At 34.9% G+C, this 25975-nt stretch overlaps 1 protein-coding gene across 6 annotated transcripts in view; it reads left to right on the forward strand.

The window, feature by feature from the left end:
• The window catches only part of LRRC7 (leucine rich repeat containing 7), a 547026-nt gene that overhangs the window by 315379 nt on the left and 205672 nt on the right, over positions 1-25975 (forward strand). The window contains exon 8 of one of the 6 annotated variants that reach the window (XM_032870085.1): positions 5907-6891. The exons of the other annotated variants lie outside the window; for them this stretch is intronic. Within the exon in view, the coding sequence (XP_032725976.1) occupies positions 5907-5913 (7 nt within the window). The 3' untranslated portion in view covers positions 5914-6891. Of the gene's footprint in view, positions 1-5906; positions 6892-25975 lie in introns of those variants that run through there. 6 annotated transcript variants of the gene reach the window in all.

Below are 25975 nucleotides of genomic sequence, written 5' to 3' on the forward strand. Positions count from 1 at the left end.
GGCTGCTAGTTTGGGAGACTTGGTAAATTATTGTGAATAGACAAGTACAAAGAGGTTTGGGAGATATGGGAAGGGTTGGAATGGTAATAGGTAAAAATACTGAGCTTCATTTTGGACTAAGTTTTGGTAAAATGCTCTGGTAATGAGGTCCAACTGATACACAGATGCAAAGACCAGGAGAGAAGTCTAGAATTAAAACTTTGGGAATCATAACATAAAATTCATGAACAAGCCTGGGGCAATCAATGAAAACTTCTGAATTTCTAGTTGTGGAAGAATGATTAGATTAATCAAGGTGCACCAACATGGCAAAATATATTATAGAGTCATTAAAATTATGTTTTTTTAAATAATAGAAAATGCTCAAAAGAAAATATCAAACAAATAAGCAGAACGCAAAATTGCTTGTACAGTGAAATCTCAGTTATGTAAAAATCTCAATTGTGTAACTGGCTAGAAGGAAAAATATTAAAGAGTTATAATGGTCATATTAGTGTTAAAGGTTATAGTGATTTACCCCCCTTTTTCTATGTATCTATGTTTTACAACTTTTCTTTATATATTACTTAAAAATCAACTTATGGTAAAGGATGGCTTCATGATTAAGGTGAATTTAAAGCACTTTGTAACAGAGGTACAAAGAATTTGTAGCAGAGGTACAAAGGTAAAGAACACATGTGTGCAAGGAACTATAAACAGTGGAGGGTTATTGAAGCATGATGTGATGACACAAGGTGGTCAGAGAGGAAACTGAGTAGTAAGGTATAGTAGCTCTGTGGAGGCTTGTTACATTGAGATTCTATCCCATGTACTTTGAACAACTACTGAAGAAATATACACAGGGTAGTATATTCATTTGCTGGGCTACCATAACAAAGTATTACAAATAGAGTGTATTGAACATCAGAAGTTTATTTTCTCACAATTCTGAAAGCTAGCAATCCAGAATCAAAGTTTCAGCAGAATTGGTTTATTCTGCAGTCTCGCTTCTTGATTTGTGGATAGCTATCTTTTCCCTATGTCTTCACATGGTTTTCCCTCTGTGAATCTATATCCTAATCACCTCTTCTTATAAAGACACAAGTTATATTGGGTTAAGTTCCACTCTAGTGACCTCGCTTTAACTTAATTATATCTTTAAAGACCTTATTTCCAAATATAGTCACTTTCTGAAGTACTGAGGATTAAGATTTCAACATATGAATCTGGAGGGCAATTCAATTCATAAGGGGGTGACATGATTAAATTTCCTTTGGCAACCATGTGGAATATGAATTTCAGGAAGAAGGAATAGATTAACAGGCTGTTGTAATAATCCAGGTAAGAAATCATAATGTTCTGCAGAATTATTAATGTAAATCAGTGAAAGTAAATGACCATTTAAAAAAAAATCAGAGAGGGCAGCTGGTTTAAAGGAGAAACAATGAATTCAATTTGGGAAGATTCAATTCTCTGTCTAGATTACAGTTAAATGTAGGAATCTGAAGCTCAAAGAAAATTGGACTAGAAGTCTAGATTTGGGCAACATTAGTACATACGTTATGGGAGCAGATCCTGTGTATTAAGTGATAAGAGCAATGGACTTAGAACAGAAAAAAAAAACAATATTTATAGAACAGAGAAAATGAGCTCATGAAGGAGGCATTAACACATGGAATGAAGCAGAAGAGTGCCTTTTGTAGAATTTAAGGGAACGCTTTAATGAAGGGAATAATTAATAAGCTAAGAAAGTGAAGAGATCCTAAAGAAGATAAAGACTGAGAAATATTTGTTAGATTTGGAATTAGAAAGATTTTTGGACTATGAACCTAACAAGAGTTCCTTGAACTTTTATGTGCCACGCATTGGGCAAAGAGCTGTAAAGCATGCATTGTATTTCATCTTGAGCTTCACTCAGCAAACTGAGATAAGTGTCACTGTATCTGTTTTATAGATTAAGAAAATGATGACTCAACGAAAAGTCAAATAACTAGTGTCAGGTCCGCAGACAGCAGCAGATGTGGGAGTCAATTCTAGATTGCTTTCTATGTCCTCAGAACTGCCATGACTAACTACTAGGACAACTAAGAGCTCCCTAAGAGCAAGGCAATTTCATTAAGTCAGAGGGTCAAGAAATCTAGAGCAGTGGGTTGATGACTGAATGTTTGGTGAGAAAGTCAGGTAGACTGCCTTTCTCAGAAGAGGAGAGAGGAAGAAAGAGACCAGCTCATCTTGCTCTCTGTTGTTTAGTACATTGCTTGACACAAAGTAGCTGCTCAGTAAATTTTAGTTCAGCGAACAAGAAATAAATGTTAACTTGAGCTAGGCACAAATGTATATATGCTATGGGTAGGAGAGTAAGTAGCAGAGCCATAGTTTGCACACAGCCCAAGAGTAAGGTGCCAGTAGAGAGAACCACACTGAAGAAGAAAGAGAAGAAAACTTAAGAATCCAGATCCTTCCAAAACAAAACAAAACAAAACAAAAAAGAATCCAGATCCTTCCTAAAAAATGTTGAGAGGGTCTGGGATCAAGTACAGAAGTAAGAATTTGACCTGAATAGGTAAAGAAATATATTTTTAGGTTGAACAAAAAGAATGGGGTATAGAAATAAATATATAAAGACTTACGATAAACTGCTTCATATTCCAACAACTCCCTCCATATTAAGCTCCCTTATAAAAGAGTATCTCACCATTTCTAAGTTATTTGCTTTAAAGTTTTTATATATTTATACATGCAATTCCCTTTGCCTAGAATACCTTCTTTTTCACTGTATGCTAGTCTCCTATTGAAAAATACTCAGATCATAGGTTATCTCTTCATAGTATTTCTTGAATTCCCCAAACAGAATCTTGTCACTCCCTCCCATTTATAGCTCTTAATACGCACCTTCTGTAGTGACATGGAGGCCAGAGATAAAACACCCTTCCACTCACTTATTAAATTCCTTTGAAATACCGTAGCATATCAATAAAATATTTTGAAATGTTATAAGGTATATTTTAGAGCAAAGGAGTTTCAAAAGTTGAATGAGCACTGTGTGTTATATGAGACTGATGAATCACTGACCTCTACCTCTGAAATTAATAGTATATTACATGTTAATTAATCGAATTTAAATTTTAAAAATTAAAACAAAAACAAAAAAGTTGTTTTAGCTTGCACACAATTGCATTTTATTTAGTTCAACCTTTCATATACAAATAATATCTATACAACTTAAATTTTCTTATTTGTCAAATGACTACATTTTATAGTAAAAATATATTCTTTATTCCTTAAGTTTTAATAAGCTTATGCTGCAAATGACACATAGATTGGAAAAATTTATCCAATGTATTTAAAGAATAAAATGTTACTTGCCATTCTAAAGATGTCTCTATTGATCACCTCTGATGTTTAAAAAATGATTTGTACTTGTGCCCTATCTTTAAAGGCAAATTGTATGCTGTGATACTTTAAGCTTTCAGGTGGTATTGAATTTTAGCTGGTTTAATAGTGGAATGAGAATACTGACTGCTATATTACTATTCTGTTACACAAATTCATTCTTGAGCAATCTATATGCCCTTTGAGAAGGTCAAATGATAAGGCAGAGAGCTCTGAGACAAAACACTAAGATTTAATTGTTTTGAGTCTGACAGCTATCCAGTTGCATATTTCAAATTATTCAAGAAAAATACATGAAGTGCACAATTATCTTTAACTTGAGCTTGAGCTACATAGTATTATCTGCATCTAATTTATAAGATACAGGAGAAAATATAAAATATAATATTTTTGTAATATTTGCATATGCTGTTATTTTCCTTATATCATTAAAGTTATGAATATGGACTTAATAAATATACATTGGGAGAGTTAGTGATGTGAAATAGATATGTCAATTTGTAAATAAACACCTCTTTTAAGTAACTACTTAATATTACACCAAAAAATAAGTAAATGAAAGTAAAATTCCAACAAAATCTGTAAGACAAAATATCTTCACAAAGAAACTGTGAATGTATTGCCTGTCAATTAAACATGCAGATAGATAATTTTTATTCAAATAGTTCATGTGCATTCCTAATCTACCTATTGTAAGCCTGGAATTATTCAACTTTTAGAGCCTTTGCTCTAATATATTTAATAATTATATGGATTTGAGGACTCTATTTCTTGCCTTTTGTCAAAATGTTTTAATATTAATGTGCATTATATTCAGTTGTATGTAAAAGTATTATAATGTAAAATTATATTTTTATTTCTTAATTGAAAATATAGAAATATCTTTAGATGGAGCAAAGAGAAATTTATATTGTAGCTACGGTATTCAGTTATCATTTAATATTATGTATAACTGTAATTGCATTTGTCTGAGAAGGTATAATTTGCTTTTTTTAAGCATATCCCATTTTTAAATCATTATGTGTTAGTAAAGCATTTAGTTAATTTGAAAAAATGTAGTACATCAAAAATTGTAAATAAAATATGTATAAGTCATTAAGTGAAATCTGATTAGTGGCTTTTCTGGAAAAAATGGAGAACAAAATTGAAACAGAGTAATAGCATGATTAATTGATTCCAATGGCTCCTGCTGAAAAATTATGTTCAATAAGTATCTGTCATTATAATTTGTGATCATTTGTCCCTTTATAGTATATCAAATATAATGGATTCAGGTGCATAAGCTGTATAAATGACTGTCATAAAAATGCCATTTTTTAGATTAAAAAAGATGGTTACTTTACTGATTTAATTCAAAATAGCCATGGTATATTAATTTGTGCTACTGCTGTGTCTCCAGAGATGCTAAATATTTTGTAAATTATTTTGTTCTAATATGTGCACTTATCATTTTGCATTCAAGTCAATGATTTTTTCAAATATGCTTCAAGATACAAATTACACATATTTTTATTAAAACATGCTGTGTAAAATCTGCTGTTTAAATATTTAATTTATAAATTGGGAGGAATGATTGTATTTTACAACCCAAAACATTCTTCCAGTCAAAATTTGTTTTATAAAATGTAGTCTTCTACAGCATGTTGTCCTCCATATGTATCTCTCACTGGTTTTTCTTCAGTGATATTTTCTCATATAAGAGCTTTTTTCAAAAATTATATGATTAAGCAGAATTATTCTATGTGTAATGGGAACTGATCTATTTGAGAAAAAAATTTCATGTTACGGTAGCTCAGTTGGTTGAGCATCTGACTCTTGGTTTGGCTCAGGTCCTGATCTTGTGATTGTGATCTCTGGGTCATGGTGTCATGGGATAGAGCCCCACATAGGGCTTCCACTAGGCAGGGAGTGTGTTTGAGAATTCTCTCTCCCCTTCTCCCTCTGTCCTTCCGGTCCCCGCTCTCACTCCCATGTGTTCTCTCTCTCTCTCTCTCTCTCTCTCTCTCTCTCGGATGAATGGATAAATCTTTAAAAAGTAATAATAATAAAGTCTGTTATATTCAGAGAGAAAAAAAAAGATGCTGAAATTTGATGTAAAATACCAATGGGAGCATTTATATCCTGCCTTTAAGGGCATGCATCAATAATGCTTGTTATTGAAAAGAGTTAATTTAAATGTGCAGAAATAACCTTGGAAATGAAAGTTTAAGCAGATTATTTTTTTGAGAAAATATCCCTCAATTATCTTTATGTGAATGTTTTGCTTTCTCCTTTCAGGAAGTTTACATGTTTTTAGTTATCTGGTCCAATTCCACTCAGTTTAATTTTGTTTCTATCTTACATAATATTCTTCCTAATCCTAGAGCTGTACCTCCTTACAAAAATCTTGTTTAAAACCTATTTCTGTGGAATTGCATTAAAACAAACAGACATTCCCCTTCCCTGTACTGTAGACCAGTTGGTAATTATTTTAGTCACCTTCTGCCTTAGGAGTTCCATCTTTTGGGCATTGAAATTGATTTTTCTCATCTTAGCATCTGAAGATCCAGAGTGTGCCCCTTGCCCAATCGCCTGAGACTATACAGTGAGTGACACCTACAACAGAGGATGTGGAGGCAGCAGCTTTTCGGGCACCAGAAATGGCAGCATCAGGAGCATCAGCACGAATAGACTTTGTAGAGGTAGTTCTCCCAAACTGTACTATTGAAACCAAACATTTTTGGTGTGCTACCTGCTGATGGGGGCTGCCTTCTTACTCCCTAGATTTATGCAAAATGTTTGGTCTTTGTTAAATTTTAACAATGACATTTCTGACTAATACAGAGAAACTTGATTTTTTTTTACAAGTGTATTCAGTTGCCCTAAATTTCAGTAAATACAAAATTTTATCAGTCTTAGAAAACATTATTAACCATATTTTTATCAAATTTATTTCATTATCTGTAATCTAAAGCTGCTGTCACATATAATTTTTGTATAAGTGTTTTTTAATAGATCAGAATAATTGGTCATTTTAGAAGCCATCCTAATGCACTAACAAGGAGAACATTTCTAGTCAGTTATCTTCTCCAGAGGCTGAATATGGTTGCCCAGTTTTTCTGCCGTACTTCCTAAAAATGTTCCATTGTGAGCTTATTTTGCAAAGTGAAAGATTATTCCCAGATAGCCCCAAGTCAAAATATGAAAAGCCAGTGACTGATTGGTTTTGGTATCCTTTCATTTTATGTAATTTAATGTGAAACAGTTAATTTTGTAACTATAAAACACATTTGTTAATTAACCACATTGGCTTTATCTGTACAGTTCAATGACTTATAGCATTTCAATTTGCATGTAAAATGAGTCTTTGTAATGACGTTTTGCAAAGTAAATAATAATCGACATAATGAGTGCATTTACTTTTAACTCTTTAAATGTATGACTTAGAAGTAGGGCTAGGTTTCCTATTGAAATTTTGAAGAGTTTGAAATTCAACTTACAGAGGGCTCCATCTTGGTGCAATATGACATATTCATTCTTCACCCCATCTTAACTTGTTTTTTGGAACAAAGCAAGAAACAAAGAATTTATACTCTTTCAATTGTAACTACTGCTTGATTAAATATAATTAGAAAGTTCTTTTCTAACCACATATGAGCAGGAAACATTGAGCTTAATAGTTCTTCATTATTTGTTTTGTTTTTATTCCATTTTGTCATTTAGTAAATTACAAACTCCCATTTTTTTTTATAAAACCTACCTTACAGAGTTGAAATGCACTTCTCTGAATATTTGTTTTCTGTTTTAATGTATTTTAACTACACAAAATATATAAAATAATAAAATTATGTCCTAAAATGCTAGCCCTTTGTTAAAAGCACAAATACGTATGAAAGTATGTTGGGGTTTTTTTTAGTTAAAATGATGGGAATGCTCATTTTTTTTCATGAGTACTTATGACGATCTGTATGTAAAAATTCGTAAATCTACTTAATTGTACAACATTACTTTTAGCTGTGTGTGCCATATGTTAATTGACTTTTGTCATTCTTACATATATTGCCTCTATCTCTAGAAACTGTATTTTGAAAGGTATGCTGCTATTCTAAGAATACAGAAGTAAACCTCTGATTCTGCTTTAAAGTAAATGGTGCTACTTTAGCATAGGTTTATAACAGGTTCTCACCATGTCCTTCAAATGCCATTTTAGAGATTTTTAAAACATTCTGCATGAAAGTAGCTTTAATGATTAAAGAAATACTGCTGTTCTGCCTCTACCATGTTCTGAGGGAGAAACTGGACTTTCCATTTTTAAAACTGTAAAGTCTTATGAAGCTGCGATTAAAGTCTATAGCAATGTGCAGTAGTTCTGTTGGATAATGATTTTGTTGGCATGATCTTACTGCAGTAAGCCATGCTGAGTTTCTGGTCTTATGATAATTACAGTTGAAAGCTTGTATTTGTAGGATAGAGGAAATTTTCTTTTTTTTTTTTTTAAGATTTTATTTATTTATTTATTTGACAGATAGAGATCACAAGTGGGCAGAGAGGCAGGCAGAGAGAGAGAGAGAGGAGGAAGCACGCTCCCTGCTGAGCAGAGAGCCCAATGCAGGGCTTGATCCCAGGACCCTCGGATCATGACCTGAGCCGAAGGCAGAGGCTTTAACCCACTGAGCCACCCAGGCTCCCCAGGAGGAAATTTTCTTAATGAGAAGAAATTTAACAAGTAACTTGAATAACTTGTCAAAACTGGAATGGTTTAAAACTGCATCAGCAAAAATGATTACAAAAGTAAAAATTTAAACTATTACCACTGAACGTAACACTTGGTCCATTTTTGCCCACTGTTAGTGCTTGCTCTTCATCACTGTTAATGTTCCAACAAGTACAGATGATTACAAATTCATTCATAATGTTTATGTCGCTCTAATCTTCTCCTAAGAGGAGTGACACATACCAACTTAACAAAAATCTTAAATATGTTCATTTTGTAGTTAGATAATGTTTAGCCTCAAGATCGGTATCTTTAAACTAGGTAAAATGGTAAAAGGTCAACATGTGTTTATAAGCATTTGAAGTTCTTGAAATAATAATAATTTCTTATTGTGCAATCATTTAAAATATATTGATTATAAATTCATGAGTAGTGGGATATTAATATTAAACCAGAATTTGACTAAAAGTACTTAATTATTTTTATTAAGTACTTAAAAGTACTTAATAATAAAAACAAAAACATACCCTTTAAGAAGAAGGCAGCACAATATATGCTTATCCACTCTCCAGGATACAGAATACAATACAGCTCTTTCCTACCTCGTGAGATAAGTGACACTTCCAGAAACCTGGACTACCATGTAGGCAACAGCCTGAATTGTCCTTCAACCTCTTGACATCTCCTGAAGTGAAGGTCAATTTTTGTGGCTCTTAGGAACACCTCAGAAAATAAGGTACATCTTCCTATTTTCCTGCAAGTTCATTAAGAATTTCATATACTCTCCCATCCCTGTTTTTCTGTTCGTATCAAATTTTACTAAGATTTCTGCCATTTTCTATTTTCTTTTTAATCAAGTCAATTTTTTCTGGAGCAAAACAGGCAGATCTCAATTGTGTCACAAAAAATATGATTTTCCTATCAATTTTTAGTCAAAAACAAAAGGTAAAGAAGTCATTGTAGATGTTGTAAGTAGCAATTAACATAAACTGGATAAAGACAGATAGTTTATATTTATTTACTGGCACAAAAAGCAAATATTAGTAGGGCAAAAGTACAGCAAATGGATGTCACTACAGTAAAAAATAACACGTTCAGAAGTGGTTTAGAACAGCCTGCGGATGTACAGACTACACAGTTGCTCAAAATCTCACCGAAGTAAAAATCTGTCATACCAATAATTGCCTCCTCCTCCTCCCACACACAACTTGCTTTGATTTCAGATGTATGATACATATGGATATTACATTTGAAACCCAAATTCTTAGTCACCTCTCTGCTTGGGCAAATTTTGGACAGAATACAAACTTTTTAAAAAAGATTTTATTTATTTATTTGAGAGATAGAGAGCACAAGCAGCGGGAGGAGCAGCAGGAGAGGGGAAGCAGGCTCCCCACTGAGCAGGGAGTCTGATGCGGGACTCTATCCCAGGACCCTGGGATCATGACCTGAGCCAAAGGCAGATAGATGCTTAACCAACTAAGCCATCCAGGCACCTCAGAGAATACAAATTTTCAATTCAGTCCAGTTCAGTTAACGTTTATAGAGGACCTACTCTGTGCCTTATATTAGACTAATATTAGACTTGGGACTAATATTAGAGACACCAAGTACAGCAGACCCCCTTGTTAGGCAGATTATAGTCTAGACAAGCAATGAATTACATACAAGACAGTATATTACATGGGATTATAGAAATGTGTGGATTAGAAATGGATTTTTTTGGACAATAAATTGTAATTTAAACAGTGGGCAGTAGGAAAGGGAGTCTTACTTGAAGAGGAATATATCAAGGGATTAAATGTGCAAGTAGTATGCATGAGGAAGGAATAGCCATAAGGTAGGTTAGAGGAGATAATCACAAAGAGGCTTGTATGCCATAGTTAGACTTTATTTTGTGGGCAGTGATAACATTTTAATGAAAAAGTTTTAAGCAGAGAAATGGTAATTTAGATTTGTGAATAATGGGATAAACTGTAAGTAAGAATTCACAGGTAGCTGCCCCTATAAGGAAGCAAAGAAAAAAAGCCACTCAGTAGATGCTTTTTTTTTTTTTTTACAGGCTTATTGAGGTATATATTTCATAACATAAAACTCATCCATTTTAAGTGTACAATTCAATAATTTTTTAGTAAATATACAGTTTTGTGATCATCAGCACAACGCGGTTTTGAACATTTCCATCACCCCCACCAGAAATTCCTTGTGCTCATTTACAGCCTATCCTCATTTTGATATCAGTTCCCACAGCAGCCCCAAGCAACCACTAACCTGTTTAACTGTCTTTATAAATTCCCTTCTCTGAACATTTCATGTAAGTGGAATCATGTATGTAGTCTCTTGTGTCTGGCATCTTTCACTTAACATAATGCTTTTGTGATTTTTATCCGATTGTTATGAGACAAACAGAACAGCAGTATGTCACTCCCAAAGAGCCTGTGAATACTGGGAATACAAGAGGTATAAGGAGGAGGTCCTGTGAGCCTGGCCACTATGTAGAGGATACAAAGGAGAGAGGGACCAAGATGATGAGGATAGGATGGCATGGAAAGACAATTCAGTCAGGGTGGAAGTATCAGAAATGCACAGTAATGTGAAAGTAGAAGAAAACATGTCAAGATATTTTAATAAAATTTGCTGAAGACTTAATCTTGAACTTCTGTTTCCTCCCCATCTTAAAGGTTTGTAACAGGTATTTGTAAACACTGTAAACACTTGTAAATAGGACTTTTGTTGTTAGTATCTATAGATATCACAAGCTTTGTTAGTTTCCTGAGTTAAAATCCCTTCCCTGAAGAATGCAATACCTTAGACAAAGCCAAGAAATAGTGACAGACTGACATCTGCAGTTAAAGCACAAAAGCTCAAAAGTGAATCTAGAACAAGCTGTATTTTCCTTGGAAAACCACTTTGGACAAATGCGATTGTTACATTGAGATTAGAACTCCAATTTTTTAGAGAAGGCAAGATTGGTTTCGGAATTCTTGTTCAGTTGGAGAAACACGCAGGTGGCATGATGAGGCCACCCAAGTATTGAGAAAATTAAAAGTTCTTTCTGCAAAGGAAGGGTAGAAAGATAAGGCTTCTGGCCCGTTCTCTGGGCCTACTTTCCAGCTTTACCTCACTAGATGAGAAGGGCTGCCATGCTGAACTGGCTATGCTATGGGATTGAACATAAAGCAAGTTTTGGAGTTACTTGTATGGACTACTAATTATCAAAAAAAACCCCAAAAACCGCAGTATTACAGTACAGCTGATGAAATAAAAAGACTGAGTGCTGACTGGAATATGCCCACCACTTGGGTGTACCAGGAAGGACAAGCTCAGAAACAAAGAAATAACTCGGTAGGAGAGCCTGACAAGAATATCCAGGTTTAATGTCATGGTTGGCTTCAGGCCAAGAAGCAAGTGAACAAAGCAAGATTGGAATCTTAGAACAAAGCAACACAAACAGTTTTCCAGAGGACCTACAAAAAAAAAAAAAAAAAAAAATCCCTTCCTGGAAACCTCATCTTTGTGTCCCTGGAAGCCAAAAGTACCCCTACCATACCCCACTGTTGGAGGGATTCTGTGGTACACTGTGGTCTCTGGAGGTGAAGAGTGACTTCGTGGCTCTGGCCAGAGACCCTGTGGACCCATCCCAGATTAAGGAATGGGACTCAATCCCTAAGTCACAGAGTTAGAGTCTCCTGGCTTAGCCCAGAGTGGATGAGACAAATCCAGAACCCTAAATGTTGTTGTTGGTTTGCTTCTTTTAGAGTAATAAGGAGCATCTACCAACTGCAAAACTCAAACTCTGGTCTTAAAAAGAGAAGAGATCAACTACTAATTCATGTACTTAAATCATAAGAAGTTGATATTCTTTTGTGAAAGGTCCAGAGCTGTTGGACAAATACTTGCATACTCTGGGGCTGGGGAGGGAAAGAGATTCATTAAAATGGAATGAGATAAGATGGACATTTTTTCTATTTTTCTTCCACTTTGCCCACTTAGCCTCTTCCTCCACCTCTGTTTTCTAAGAGGAGAAAAAGATAACAGTCACTGGAAGATACTTTCAAAGAAAAGTTATCAGAGGAGAACTGTAATCCCCTGTGGGCTTCCTGTGGAAGCTTGAGGTGAGGGAACGTGACACAGTAGGAGCACACACTGTGGGACTTTACCCAGCACTTCTTCCCATATATTAGCCTACACATCTATCCTTCCATCCTCTGTATCCCACTTAGATTTTAGTTATTTATTTATGTCCTTTCCTTCTGTATTTTCTAATTGTTTCTTGAGGACAGGGTTGGCGTTTTAGTCCATCCTCCAGAGTACCTAGCATAGTGACTTGCAAATGATGGTTAAAGCTAAGAAAGAAGGAAGAAAGGAAAGAAAGGAAGTACCACTTACAAAAAGAAAGAGAGAGAGAATAAGATTAGTTCTGTTGGGAGGAAAGGAGGGCGGATTTGAGAACATTTGATCTAGGCTTTAAAAGGAAAGTTACATTTCCAATGTTGGGGAAAGCAGAGGCTCCCAGTCAGAGGAAATGACAGATGTAGAAAAGCCCAATTTACGGAATAAGGAAAGCAGTGATTTTGCAGATGGTTGAAATAAGTCAAAAGGAACAGTGAAATAGAAGTGTAAAGGTACACTGAGGTATTTGGATCTGAATAATTGCTTGCTATTAAAGGATTCTTGACTATGTGAGTAACAAGGAAGAGTTGGTATTTAAGGCAGGAGTTAAAAACTTGAGAAAATACATGGTAATGCAACATCCTATAAATAAGCAATTGGTGTATTTAAACATGGTACAATACTTATTTTTAAATCTCTTCTGAGCATCTGGCGCTTTGATAGACCTGAAGATGCATGAAGTCATCTGCGTTACAACTCAAACTTTGTCTTCCCTTCTAATAAAACATTAACCTACACAAAACTGATTTGGCTTACAAGTGGGCATGTATTCCTTGACAATGAAGAGAAACTAATATTTACTTAGTGGATATGCAAGACCCTTTACCCACAAACATGATTTCATTAAACCTTGTAACAACTGTGTAAGGTTGATGTTCCCACGTTTTTACCAATGGGAAAACTGATGTCACTCTGATAAACCTCCATTCAAACCCACTTCTCTCTCTAGTACTCCATAATATACCATCTTCACCATTTACCTATAGATTATAGTTCTGCCTAAATTATATTTTAGCAACCTCAAATTATGTATGCTGATGCTGCTCATTTGATTAGTTTACCTTCACAGCACTTGATTAGAAATCAAATTATATTAATACCTCTAGTACATTAGAGATATTTGTCACCCTGACAAGAATTGCTTATTCTCTTGAAATGTATGTCAGGGTACATTTTGTGTTCAGTCCTCAAAATGATACCTTGAGGAGATGATCAGTGAATTTCATAAGGTTATAAGAGTGCCAGATTATTTGTAACAATGTAAGATTATTGTATAATCTTACCTTTGTTTTATGGCTCAGTGTCCATAGCTATCAATTTTATCTTTTCAAACTTTCAAAATAAATGTGGTTTCTTTTTTGTCATTTCCAAAGATATAAGATTGCAAAGGTAACAATACATCATACAGCTAACATGCTTTACATTTTTCAAAGCCTATTAAAAAATGCTTTTAACAATACGTTTTTCTGACCTGCACATTAGCCTTGTAAGGAAGGCATAAAAAATATTTCCCTTTCAGCTAATAAGAACTTTAATGTTATTTACTATCACATAAATAATATTCTTTGTGCCACAGGCAAGGGACTAATTTTTGTGTCAGCTTATACTATTTATTGATGTATATTAATTTTATATTGTGTTTCCCCTTGAGGACAAATGTCTAGAATTATAATTTTTATTTTAAGTTTATGCTTTGAGAAGGATTTCACACAAACTGGTAAAACTTTGAAATATAAATTGTTTTATACAGTAATTACCATAAAATACAGTTAAGCAGCCCAGGATGTTTCTATATAGTAATTAACTGAACAATGTACTTTCAGTATTCCTTGATATGATAAATACAAAATCTATGTAGCTTCTCATGTCAAGGCATTTGTTTTTCTATAAAATTTTTAAATTTTCTTCTTGTTTTTTTAAAGATTTTATTTATTTATTTAACAGAGAGATCACAAGTAGGCAGAGAGGCAGGCAGAGAGAGAGGAAGAAGCAGGCTCCCCGCTGAGCAGAGAGTCGATGCAGGGCTCAATCCCAGGACGCTGGGATCAGAAAGCAGAGGCTTTAACCCACTGAGCCACCTAGGCACCCCTTAAATTTTCTTCTTAATACAAAATTTCTCATACTTGAAAATCAAACCCTCATTTTCTGTGATGCAGATAATCGGTATGCATTTGCAATTTAGGGAAAAAATAAAGAGAAACAATAAAATTTTAGGGAAAAGCAAAAGAACACCATTCTTATCAGCCTTCTGTGACTAATAGCCTTATGTGGGCACCTATAATTGTAAAGGAAGACTGGAGGGAAAAGAGGATTAAAAAAGAGTAGTAAATGTGGACCCAGTGAGATGCAGATCTGTAAACTGTCATTGTAATTTCATCATTTAGTCATTCTATCAGAAGTGCAAAATTGTACATTCAGTCAACACTAAGCTTAGGGGACAGGATAGGAAATCAGTGTATTTAACATTAGTGACAGAAAACTCAATAAAAGAATGAAAATTGGAATCAGGGAAAACTTGTCCAACATTTGTTAAGAACTTACAATGTGGTGAGAGCTATACCATGTGTTGAGAATTTCAGAAATATATTTGGTACTCTCAATGAGTTCTTGATTCTCTGAAAGAGATATTCTAAGCCAAACAAAAGTCATGTGCAAAAGCAGAAAGATGAGAGAGAAACTGATGAATTATGTAAAGTACAAGGAGATTCATTTGGGTGGGATGCATAGTTTATGCATTTCAAGAGATGAGATTGAGATGAGATTTGAAAAGTAGAAGAGAGCTTATTCGAAGAAGTCTTTGTATGCTTGTGGATGAGTTAGATCCATAAAGGAAATATGCTCAATTCAGTCAACTTTGCAAGGAATTATACCCACTTAATTTTACCAGAATCTTAACTTTCATACTAATATAATTGCTAATAATTATTGAATTTTAAATCCTTTACACATGCTAACTTATACAGCCCTCACATTAACTCTTTAAAATAGGTATTATTGTTATCCCTATTATAAATAAGGAAACTGAAACATAAGGAAATAACTTGCCCCATGTCACAATGCTGATAAGGTGAGGGGGAAGGATTTGAACCCTGGCAGCCTGAATCAGAAGTCTTGGCACAGCTGAGTAGAATCCATCCAAAGTAGACTAAAGTTTTGAAGATATGTGATGATGTATTTTTTAGAGGTTTGAATGCATATTGAATTCAGGAAGATTTTGCTAATACTGGTTAGTAAAATACCCAAATCTCCTTTTAAAAAAAATTTCATTTAAATATAATTGGCATCCAATAAATTGTGCATACTTAAAATGCCCACTTGATAAGTTTTGAAATATATATACCAGTGGAAGCTTCACCGTGATCAAAATAATGAACATGTCCGTCACCCTCAAAAGTTTCCTCCTGACATTGCTCACTGATTCCCCACGTGGACAAATACTATTCTGCTTTCTCTCACTACAATTTGAATTTTCCAGAATATTTTATATAAATGCAATCATAGAATATATTCTTTTTTAGTCTGGCTTCTTTTGGGAGCATAGTTATTTTATTTGTCCATATTGTAATGTTTATCAATTTTTATTGCTGATAGTATTCCTTTGTATAAATATACTATGCCTTATTTCTTCTCCTCTCTATGGATATATGAATTGTTTTCCTGCAGCTTTTGACTATCACAAGTAGGCTGCTATGAATAGTCTGTACAAGTCTCTGTAGGAATGTTTAGGAAAAGAAGCTGGGCACAAGGAATATAGAATATATGTTTTCATTTATGTAGAATACAACATGAGACAAAACCAGGCTATGCTATCAGAAATTGTGATAGTGGTTATCTTTGGGGAGGTAAGGTGGTGACTAAAAGAGTGGGGTCATGAGAGGGGCTGCTTTTGGACTCTAGAATATTTTGTTTCTTCATCCTGATACTGATTACATGGGCAACAATTTCACTGTATAAAAATTCAGTAAGCATTATACTTTGGATATGTATTTTTCTATAGGTATCTTATACTTGGATTAAAAGTTAAAAGTGAGGTTAATGAAATAGTTTGGTTTAGTCTAGAAGATTTTCTATATGTTGTTGGGCATGCCTGTTTTTGTCCTTTTTTTTTTTTAATTTCATAGCCCTTACTACTATTCCAATTATATACTCTATGATTACATCCTATAACATTACCTTTATTCCTTTTACTATAATTGTTTGTTTTATTATTTTTCTTATTATGCTATAAACTTCCTGGGGAAAAAGATAATATCTACTTTTCTCACTTTCATTTCCTGGCAAGGTGCTTGGAACATGGTGGGTAGATATCCAATGAATACTGGGATGATGGGATAAATGGTTGTTTATGCGCCTGCTCAAAGCTTATCGTCTGAGTTTTCATTATTTGGCTTCTACTAAAAGCTTTGCTTCCCTTGTGGTCTACTAATTATTGATTTGATTCTGTGATATTGAAATGTTTTCCTTCTTCCTAACTTCATTCAACTCTTTGTTTTAGCATACATTTTTCATTTATTCTACATAAATGAAAACTTACAATATCCCCTATTATTATTCACTGTGGGCTCTAAACACTTTATATCTACTAACTTATTCAAGATGCGCAACTCAAACAATACAGGTATTCACATGGTTTCCATTTCACAAACAGGGAAACTGAGGCACCAAAAAGATAAATATCCTGCCCAAGATCACAGAGCTTATGGTTGATTCCAGTCTAACTCCAGACTCATGCTTTTATTCAGTAGAGATTTCTGTATTTATATATATTACTTTATGTCATTACATTTCCTCATTTTTTACTGACCTTTGATAAAATGTTAGCTCTTCAGACTGGCTTTCTTTGAACACTTTATTACAAAATAGCAGCCCTCCAAATATTCTCACTCATTCTCATCGTGCTGTATTTTCCTCATAGCCCTTACCACCCCATGATATTTTATATATTTGTATTTATTTCCTCTTTATACATCTCTCCCCACTAAAGTGGTAGCTCGGTGAGGGCAAAGATTTTATCTGTTTTACTTTGTTATATTCTTTTGTCTTCGAATAAGGTCTAATACATAGTAGATACTTACTCTAAATATTTGTTCAATGGATGAATAAATGCTTCATAGAATCAGCCTATGCTGAGTCACTATGGTACAGGAATGGCAAAGAGTTTTTAAAATCCCTTTTAGCAAAGTCACTTTCTACTTAGAATAGAGACCAAAAAAGATCTCCATTAGACAAAAGTATGGACACCAATACACATTCCATTCTATGTTCTATATTCAATTGGACATGCCCTGGAAATCTTAACTCAAGAGCATTTCTGGACATTCTAGTGTCATGTAAATTTTTATTCTCAAAGAAACTTTGTTCTGGCAAAGGGGAACCAAAGAGTTTTTATATGACGCATCATATGATTTGCATTTTAAAAAAAATTTCTGTGATTTCTGTGTAGAGAGTGGATTATGGAGACCACAATAGAAGACATGATAACCAGTTAATGAAGCCGTGGAAATAACCCATGGGTAAACAGAGTTGTGAACCAGAGCTATAACGGTAACTTTATAAATGAAAAGAAATAGATTTTAGAGACAGAATCCATAAGCCTTAGTGAATAATTAGTCAGGGCTTTCTGATTTCCATAGTATCAACTACATAAACAGAAAATAGAGGGGGTCTTGGAATATGACTAGTTTTGTGTTCAGTACAATAAACTGTAAACTCACGTTGTATATTTAATGGTGCTGTTCAGTAAATTAAAAAAAAAAAAACAATGTTGACCTGGAACTTAGAAGAGCATCTGTGTGACAGGAGAGTTCTATTTCAGTCCTCAAATGCATGAAGTTGCCCATGCTGGTCCTCTGCCGGATGGTATCCTGATGGATGCTGTCCTCAGCCCATGCTGGGCTGCTGCACTAGTGGTGTTGCTGTCACCTCTCTTGCTGCTGCTGCTGCTGCTGCTGCTGCTGCCCCACCATAATGTTATCCACAGGCTGCTACTGTGGAGTAGTCATTGTGTCTGACTTGCCTACCCCAGGCGTCTAATTCACCGATGCCAAAGAGGTTTGAAAACCAGCTTAGAGGCTTCCAGAAGGGATTTTAATAACCAGCAGGTGAAGACCACCAAATGAACCTCCTCACCAACCTTAGGGTTATTAATTGCTGCAGCAAGAGTGGCTGCACACCATGGAGAACCATGGAGCATGTCAGAGAGGGGGAGTTAGAAACAGCTGGGTAGGTGATTTTGGAGAAGGATCAAGAACATGGTTGTCTTTTCTGGTTTAGGAACTCTCTAAAATTGGGACATTTGGTTATTGAAGATTTTAGTATTTTTACCCTGTGAGACCAGGGGAATGAAGAGTTCTGGAGCTGCTTTTGGGGAAGTGGTAGTCCCCCTCAGAATAGTGGAGGTAGAAGGTCTTTGCTTTTGTCTTTATTCAGGTATGATTTTGTAGATGCCTTGTTTTTGCTTTATTCCATCATGACCATGAAGAGCCCTCCACTGAAGTTGATATTTCATGAAATTGTTTGTGATCAGTAGGGAAATAACATGGCCTGTGGGTAGTAACCCAGCTAGCTACCAGCTGTCAGCTGTCAGGACTGCCTTCTCCTTTCTCAGTAGGTAAGCTTTGCCTCCTACCAGGACTCTTCAAGCAGCAATTACCAAAACACTAGAGGCTGGTCTGCCAATTAAAAAATTACTCAAGCCTACAATTTCCAACTATTAGGTATTGTATTAGTCAGCTTGCATTGCCATAACAAAATACCTTAGACAGGGTGCCCTATATAGCGGGAATTTATTTCTCATGGTACTGGAAGCTGGGAGGTCTGAGACCAAGGTGCTGGCTGATTCTTTTTCCCAGAGAGGGCCCTCCTCCAGACTCGCAGGTGCCTCCTTTTTGCTGTGTCCCCACACAGCAGAGAGAGGGAGAGCTCTGACAGACTCTACCTTTTTTGCTGATGTTCTAGGACAAATTTCTTTACATAAATTTTTCAAGTTCTTTTTTTATTTGAATATAATACACTTCATGTTTATAATAAGCTCTTTTTCTTCAGTTTTATTCCAGTCGTATTGAGATATAATTGGCATTCATCACCGTGTGAGTTTAAGGTATCTGAAATAATGGTTTGATTTAAATCTATCATGAAATGATTATCACAATGAGCTTAGTTAGCATGCATCATCTAATATGGAAGCAATAAAAAGAAGGAGAAAAAAAAGAAAACTCTTTTCCCAGGTAATGAGAACTTTTAGGATTTACTCCCTTAACAACTTACATATATACCAGAGAGCACTATTAACTAAAGTCATCATATTGCATTACATCCCTTACATAGACTTGTAAAGATTATTTTCTATTGGTCGTCTTCCCATGAGCTACTTCATATGGGATACATACAAACCAAAAGCTTTGGGTTTCTTGTTTGTGGTCTATAAAAATTATGACAGTCTTTAATAACAATAATCTTTAAAGAAGTAAAATAATAACAAACACTTTCTTTAAAAATTTCTCTTTGTATAATACACTTATTCCCAAATGCATTTTTTGTAATCTGAGGAGTCCTCTGAGATGCATTAAAAGGACCAAATTGAGTCTTATGACATACAAAGCAAAATCTAACAGAGAATGGCTCCATTAGAAAACCTAACTCTTAGAATGCCATAAAAGGCTTATTTTGGCTGTAGATTATAATATGTATAAATTACTAAGGCAAGGTGATGTCAGATTACAAGGTAGAGGTTTGGTAACCAACACCCCAGGTGTTGAAAATCTTCATATAGCTTTTGATTGTCCAAAAACTTACCTATAAATAGCCTACGTTCACTGGAAGCCTTACCAATATCATAAATAGTGAGTTAACATATACTTTGTGCATACATTACAATAAAGTAAGTTAGAAGAAAATGTTATTAAGAAAATCATGAGTGAAAATACATTTACATGGCTGTACTGTATTTATAGAAAAAAAAAGTCCACAGATAAGTACAACAGCACAGTTCAAACCCATGTTTGTCAAAGGTCACCTGTATGAGTGACTTGTTCTTGAGAAAGAATTTTCTGTCTCTTCTCTGGGCATTAGTTAAGAAAACAAAGAACTCCTTTGATCCCCTCCATGTTACAAAGAATTTTATTGAGAAAATACTTTGCTATTTCAGAACACATCTAATACTTTAAACACCTAGGTTTATACTGACTGATACTAGCATTATCTTCTTTTCTTGGAATATCCTTTCTGCTTTCTTCATCTGGCAAACTCTTCTCTTAAACCCCAATTCTGGCATTACTTGACATGAGGTTATCTCTAGATCGGGCTCTGAATCATAAGTTCCCATAGCATTCTCACATCTTCTGGGTAGCATGAATCCAAGGCTTAATAAATTAGTATATTAATTTCATAATCACTTAAGTTCTGAATTTTCTGAGAGAATGTAATCTCCATCAGGGCAGTGATTGTGTTTATTAATCACTTGAATCACTCTCACACACATAATAAAAACACAGTATTATTATTGTTAATAATAATGTAACTAATTGTAACTAATAGTATAACTAATAATGTAGCTTATAATAACATAACTAATGTAAATAATTACAACCTTTAATGATCATTCCTTTGGGTTGTGAGGTACATGAAGGCAACAATCCCATCATAGCCCTAGGCCTTGGCCTAATATCTGATATGTGCTCAGTAGATATTTGTTATTAAAGAAAGAATTATTTGCTTAATGAATTTAAAAGCTTAATTTACAGAACATTTGTAAAGTGAAGTATCAGTGTAGTACAAAAGTAAAGAGTTGGGGCACCTTGGTGGCTCAGTGGGTTAAAGCCTATGCCTTCGGCTCAGGTCATGATCTCAGGGTCCTGGGATCGAGCCCTGCATGGGGCTCTCTGCTCAGCGGGGAGCCTGCTTCCTCCTCTCTCTCTGCCTGCCTCTCTGCCTACTTGTGATCTCTGTCCGTCAAATAAATAAATAAAATCTTTAAAAAAAAAAAAAGTAAAGAGTTTAGATAATAAACTTACTTTCTCCACAATGACAAGAACGATATGAAAAATTAGGCTTTCTTCTTCTTTGGACAATTAGCTAAGTGTTTTATCATGTTAATGAAAAGTTAATCTTTCCTCAATAAAATTCAGGTTCAGAAATATAATTGTTGTTGAGAGTATGTAGAGAAGCAATGGCTGAACTTATGACTATTTCAAAGCAAGATTTAGATTTACTTTAGATAAGTATAATTAACCAAAAGCAGTAATGCAGTTAGACTTCAGTGTCTTTTACAGTTCTTTGATTGAAATGAGTTTCCATTATGAGGCACATTCACAGTGGTCTCATTTAGAAGAGATTTCTTACCCATTGTTATTTCTAGTGTGTAGTCCGTTATTTCTGATAGCTATTCTATTATACTTTCTTTCACAACTTCTAAGTGCTGACTGTTATAATCATATTTTAGCATAATAATCCGTATGTCAAGTTATACCCGTGGGGGGGAAAATTAGTCCTGGTGAAGGCCAACCAGAAAGTCATCCTAAGTGAAATTTGTTCTCAAATTCCTATTTTAAGTTTACTATGCAGCTGAAAGCATGCATCATTCCAATTATTAAATAAAATTTGATTTTACTTCTTTATATTGACAGACACTACCAAAAAATACAGCACTAATACAAGTTTTAGCATTCACATGCTTAGGGAAGACTCTCTAACAATAACTTTACAAAGAAGAAATACCTAGTTGAGTCTGAGGCACACATTATTTTAAAGAGCAAATGAACTTAGAGAAAATTATTTATGGAGTAATTTTCATTGAAGATATAATAAATATAAAAAAAAAGAGGAATACAGACTAGAAAAATATTAACATCTTTACCTGAGTCCTGAAACTTTAAAGTAATAAAAAGTGAAAGAAAAGAATATATGTAGAATCACAGTCATGGCTCCTGAAAGGCAGAAATTATAAACATCAGACATCACACAAAAATACACAGAATACTTTATAAAAGTGAAATTGTAAAAATGAAACACTAGAGTATTGAGGTCAGATGCAGGAAGAAAAACATCAACTGCCATAAACCCTGAATAACTTGTAGAAGTGGCTTTTTTTTTTTTTTAACCTTAGTGATCAACATGTAAAACTATGCACATTATTTCCTTTATATTTTCTATTTCTTTTAAAATTATTTAAAATGTAATTTATCTCTTGATTCCCCAAACACTAAAATGGTAGAATGAGTGTAGTAGAAAGTACACTTTTGGCTATAAGAAACAAAATTCTGAGTAAAAGTGACCCCTTGAATAGTAAGTACATTGTTGCTCATTAAAAAGTTTCAAGGTAAGTAGTTCCAAAGTTGGTTTCAGTAATAATGATTTTATCAAATGCCTGGGCTTTTTGCATATTTCTGTGCTGCTCTCCCCATCACACTGGCTTTCATCCTTGGACTTGTTACATCATAAGGTTGCACAATGTCTGCTGCAACTCTAGACATCATGTTCTTATCTAGCCATGAGAAAAGAGGAACAAAAGGGACAGGGAAAAAAAATGGGGCACCTGGGTGGCTCAGTGGGTTAAAGCCTCTGCCTTCGGCTCAGGTCATGATCCCAGGGTCCTGGGATCGAGCCCCACATCAGGCTCTCTGCTCAGCAGGGAGCCTGCTTCCCTTCTTTTCTCTCTGCCTGCCTATCTGTGATCTCTGTCTATCAAATAAATAAATAAAATCTTTTAAAAAAAAATCACATGACTCTCTCTCTCTCTTTTATTTATGTTGTATTAACATATAATGTATTATTTGCCCCAGAGGTACAGGTCTGTGAATCATCAGGCTCACACATTTCACAGCACTCAAGATAGCACATATCCTCCCCCATGCCCACACCCTGCCACCCTATCCCTACCTCCCAACCCCCAGCAACCCTCAGTTTGTTTTGTGAGATTAAGAGTCTCTTATGGTTTGTCTCCCTCCCGATCCCATCGTGTTTTATTTTTTTCCCTCCCTCCCCACACAAATCCCCACCAGCCTCTCAAATTCCTCATATCAGAGAGATCATATGATAATTGTCTTTCTCTGATTGACTTATTTCACTTAGCATGATACCCTTTAGCTCCATCCACATTGTTACAAGTGGGGAGATTTCATTTCTTTTGATGGCTGCACAGAATATATATCTCACATCTTCTTCATCCACTCATCTGTTGATGGACATCTAGGTTCTTTCCATAGTTTGGCTATTGGGGAGATTGCTGCTGTAAACATTCAGATGCATGTGCTCCTTCAGATCACTACATTTGTATCTTTAGGGTAAATATCCGGTAGTGTGATTGCTGTGAAAATAGAGGAGCTCTATTTTCAACTTTTTGAGAAACTCCAAGCTGTTTTCCAGAGTGGCTGCACCAGCTTGCATTCCCACCAAGAGTGTACGAGGGATCCCCTTTCTCCACATCCTGGCCAATATCTGCATTTCCTGACTTGTTAATTTTAGCCATTCTGACTGGTGTGAGGTGGTATCTCACTGTGGTTTTGATATATATTTCCCTCATGCCGAGTGAGGTTGAGCACTTTTTCATCTATCTGTTGGCCATTTGTTTCCCAACACAATTTCTGTTTTGTTTTTTGTTGTTTTTTGGTTGGTTTTTTTCCCCCCCATTGGATATTCTTTCCTGCTTTGTCGAAGATTCGTTGACTATAGAGCTGAGGGTCCATTTCTGGGCTCTCTATTCTGTTCCATTGATCTATATGTCTGTTTTTGTGCCACTACCATACTATACTGTCTGGATGATTACAGCTTTGTAATAGAGCTTGGAGTCTGGAATTGGGATGCCACAACTTTGGTTTTCTTTTTCAACATTCCTTTGGCTATTTAGGGTCTTTTCTGGTTCCATATAATGTTATAAATGTTAGGATTATTTGTTCCATTTCTTTGAAAAAAATAGATGATATTTTGATAGGGATTGTGTTAAATGTGTAGATTGCTTTAAGTAGCATAGACATTTTCACAATATTTGTTCTTCTAATCCATGAGCATGGAACAGTTTTACATTTCTTTGTGTCTTCCTTGATTTCTTTCATGAGTACTATATAGTTTTCTGAGTATAGATTCTTTGCTTCTTTGGTTAGATTTATTCCTAGTTATCTTATGGTTTTGGGAGCAATTGTAAATGGGATCAACTCCTTAATTTCTCTTTCTTCTGTCTTGCTGTTGGTGTATAGAAATGCAACTGACTTCTGTGCATTGATTTTATATCCTAACACATTACTGAATTCTTGTATGAGTTCTAGCAGTTCTAGAGCCTTTTGGGTTTTCCACATGAAGTATCATATCATCTGCAAAGAGTGAGAGTTTGACTTCTTTGCCGATTCGGATGCCTTTTATTTCTTTTTGTTTTCTGGTTGCTGAGGCTTGGACTTCTAGTAATATGTTAAATAACAGGGGTGATAGTGGACATCCCTGCCATGTTCCTGACCTCAGGGGGAAAGTTCTTAGTTTTTCCCCATTGAGAATAATATTTGCTGTGGGTTTTTCATAGATGGCTTTGATGATATTGACGTACTTACCATCTATCCCTACACTGTGAAGAGTTTGATCCAGAAAGGATGTTGTACTTTGTCAAATGCTTTTTCATCATCAAATGAGAGTATCATATGGTTCTTGTACTTTCTTTTACTAATGTAGTGTATCACACTGATTGATTTGCAAGTGTTGAATCAACCTTGAAGCCCAGGAATAAATCCCACTTGGTCATGGTGAATAATGCTTTTAATGTACTGTTGGATCCTATTGGCTAGTATTTTGTTGAGAATTTCTGCATCCATGTTCATTAAGGATATTGGACTGTAATTCTCCTTTTTGATGGGGTCTGTGTCTGGTTTTGGGATCAAGGTAATGCTGGCCTGATAAAATGAGTTTGGAAGTTTTCCTTCCATTTCCATTTTTTGGAAAGGTTTCGGGAGAATAGGTATTAATTCTTCTTTAAATGTTTGGTAGAATTCCGCAGGAAGCCATCTGGCCCTAGGCTCTTGTTTGTTGGGAGATTTTTGAGGACTGTTTCAATGTCCTTACTGGTTCTGGGTCTGTTTAGGTTTTCTATTTCTTCCTGGTTCAGTTTTGGTAGTTTGTATGTCTCTAGGAATGCATCCATTTCTTCCAGATTGTCAATTTGCTGGTGTATAGTTGCTTAAATATGTTCTTATAATTGTATTTCTTTGGTGTTGGTTGAGATCTCTCCTCTTCAATCCATGATTTTATTAATTGGGGTCCTTTCTCTTTTCTTTTTGATATGTCTGGCTAGGGGTTTATCAATCTTATTAATTATTTCAAAGAACCAGCTCCTAGTTTCGTTGTTTTGTTCTACTGTTATTTTGGTTTCTAGTCCATTGATTACTGCTCTCATCTTTATTATTTCTCTTCTCCTGCTGGGTTTAGGCTTTCTTTGCTGTTCTTTCTCCAGCTCCTTTAGGTATAGGATTAGGTTGTGTACTTGAGACCTTTCTTTTTTCTTGAGAAAGCTTTGTATTACTATATACTTTCTTCTCAGGACCGTCTTTGCTGTGACCCAAAGATTTTGAATGGTTGTATTTTCATTTTCATTTGTTTCCATGATTTTTTAAAAGTATTTTTTAATTTCCTGGTTGACCCATTCATTGTTTAGTAGGATGCTCTTTAGCCTCCATGTATTTGAGTTCTTTCCAACTTCCTCTTATGACTGACTTCTAGATTCGGAGCAATGTGGTCTGAAAATATGCAGGGAATGATCCCAAT

This window comes from Lontra canadensis, unplaced genomic scaffold, assembly GCF_010015895.1.
Source record: "Lontra canadensis isolate GAN:19392208 unplaced genomic scaffold, GSC_riverotter_1.0 scaffold40, whole genome shotgun sequence".
Classification (NCBI taxonomy): Eukaryota; Metazoa; Chordata; class Mammalia; order Carnivora; family Mustelidae; genus Lontra; species Lontra canadensis.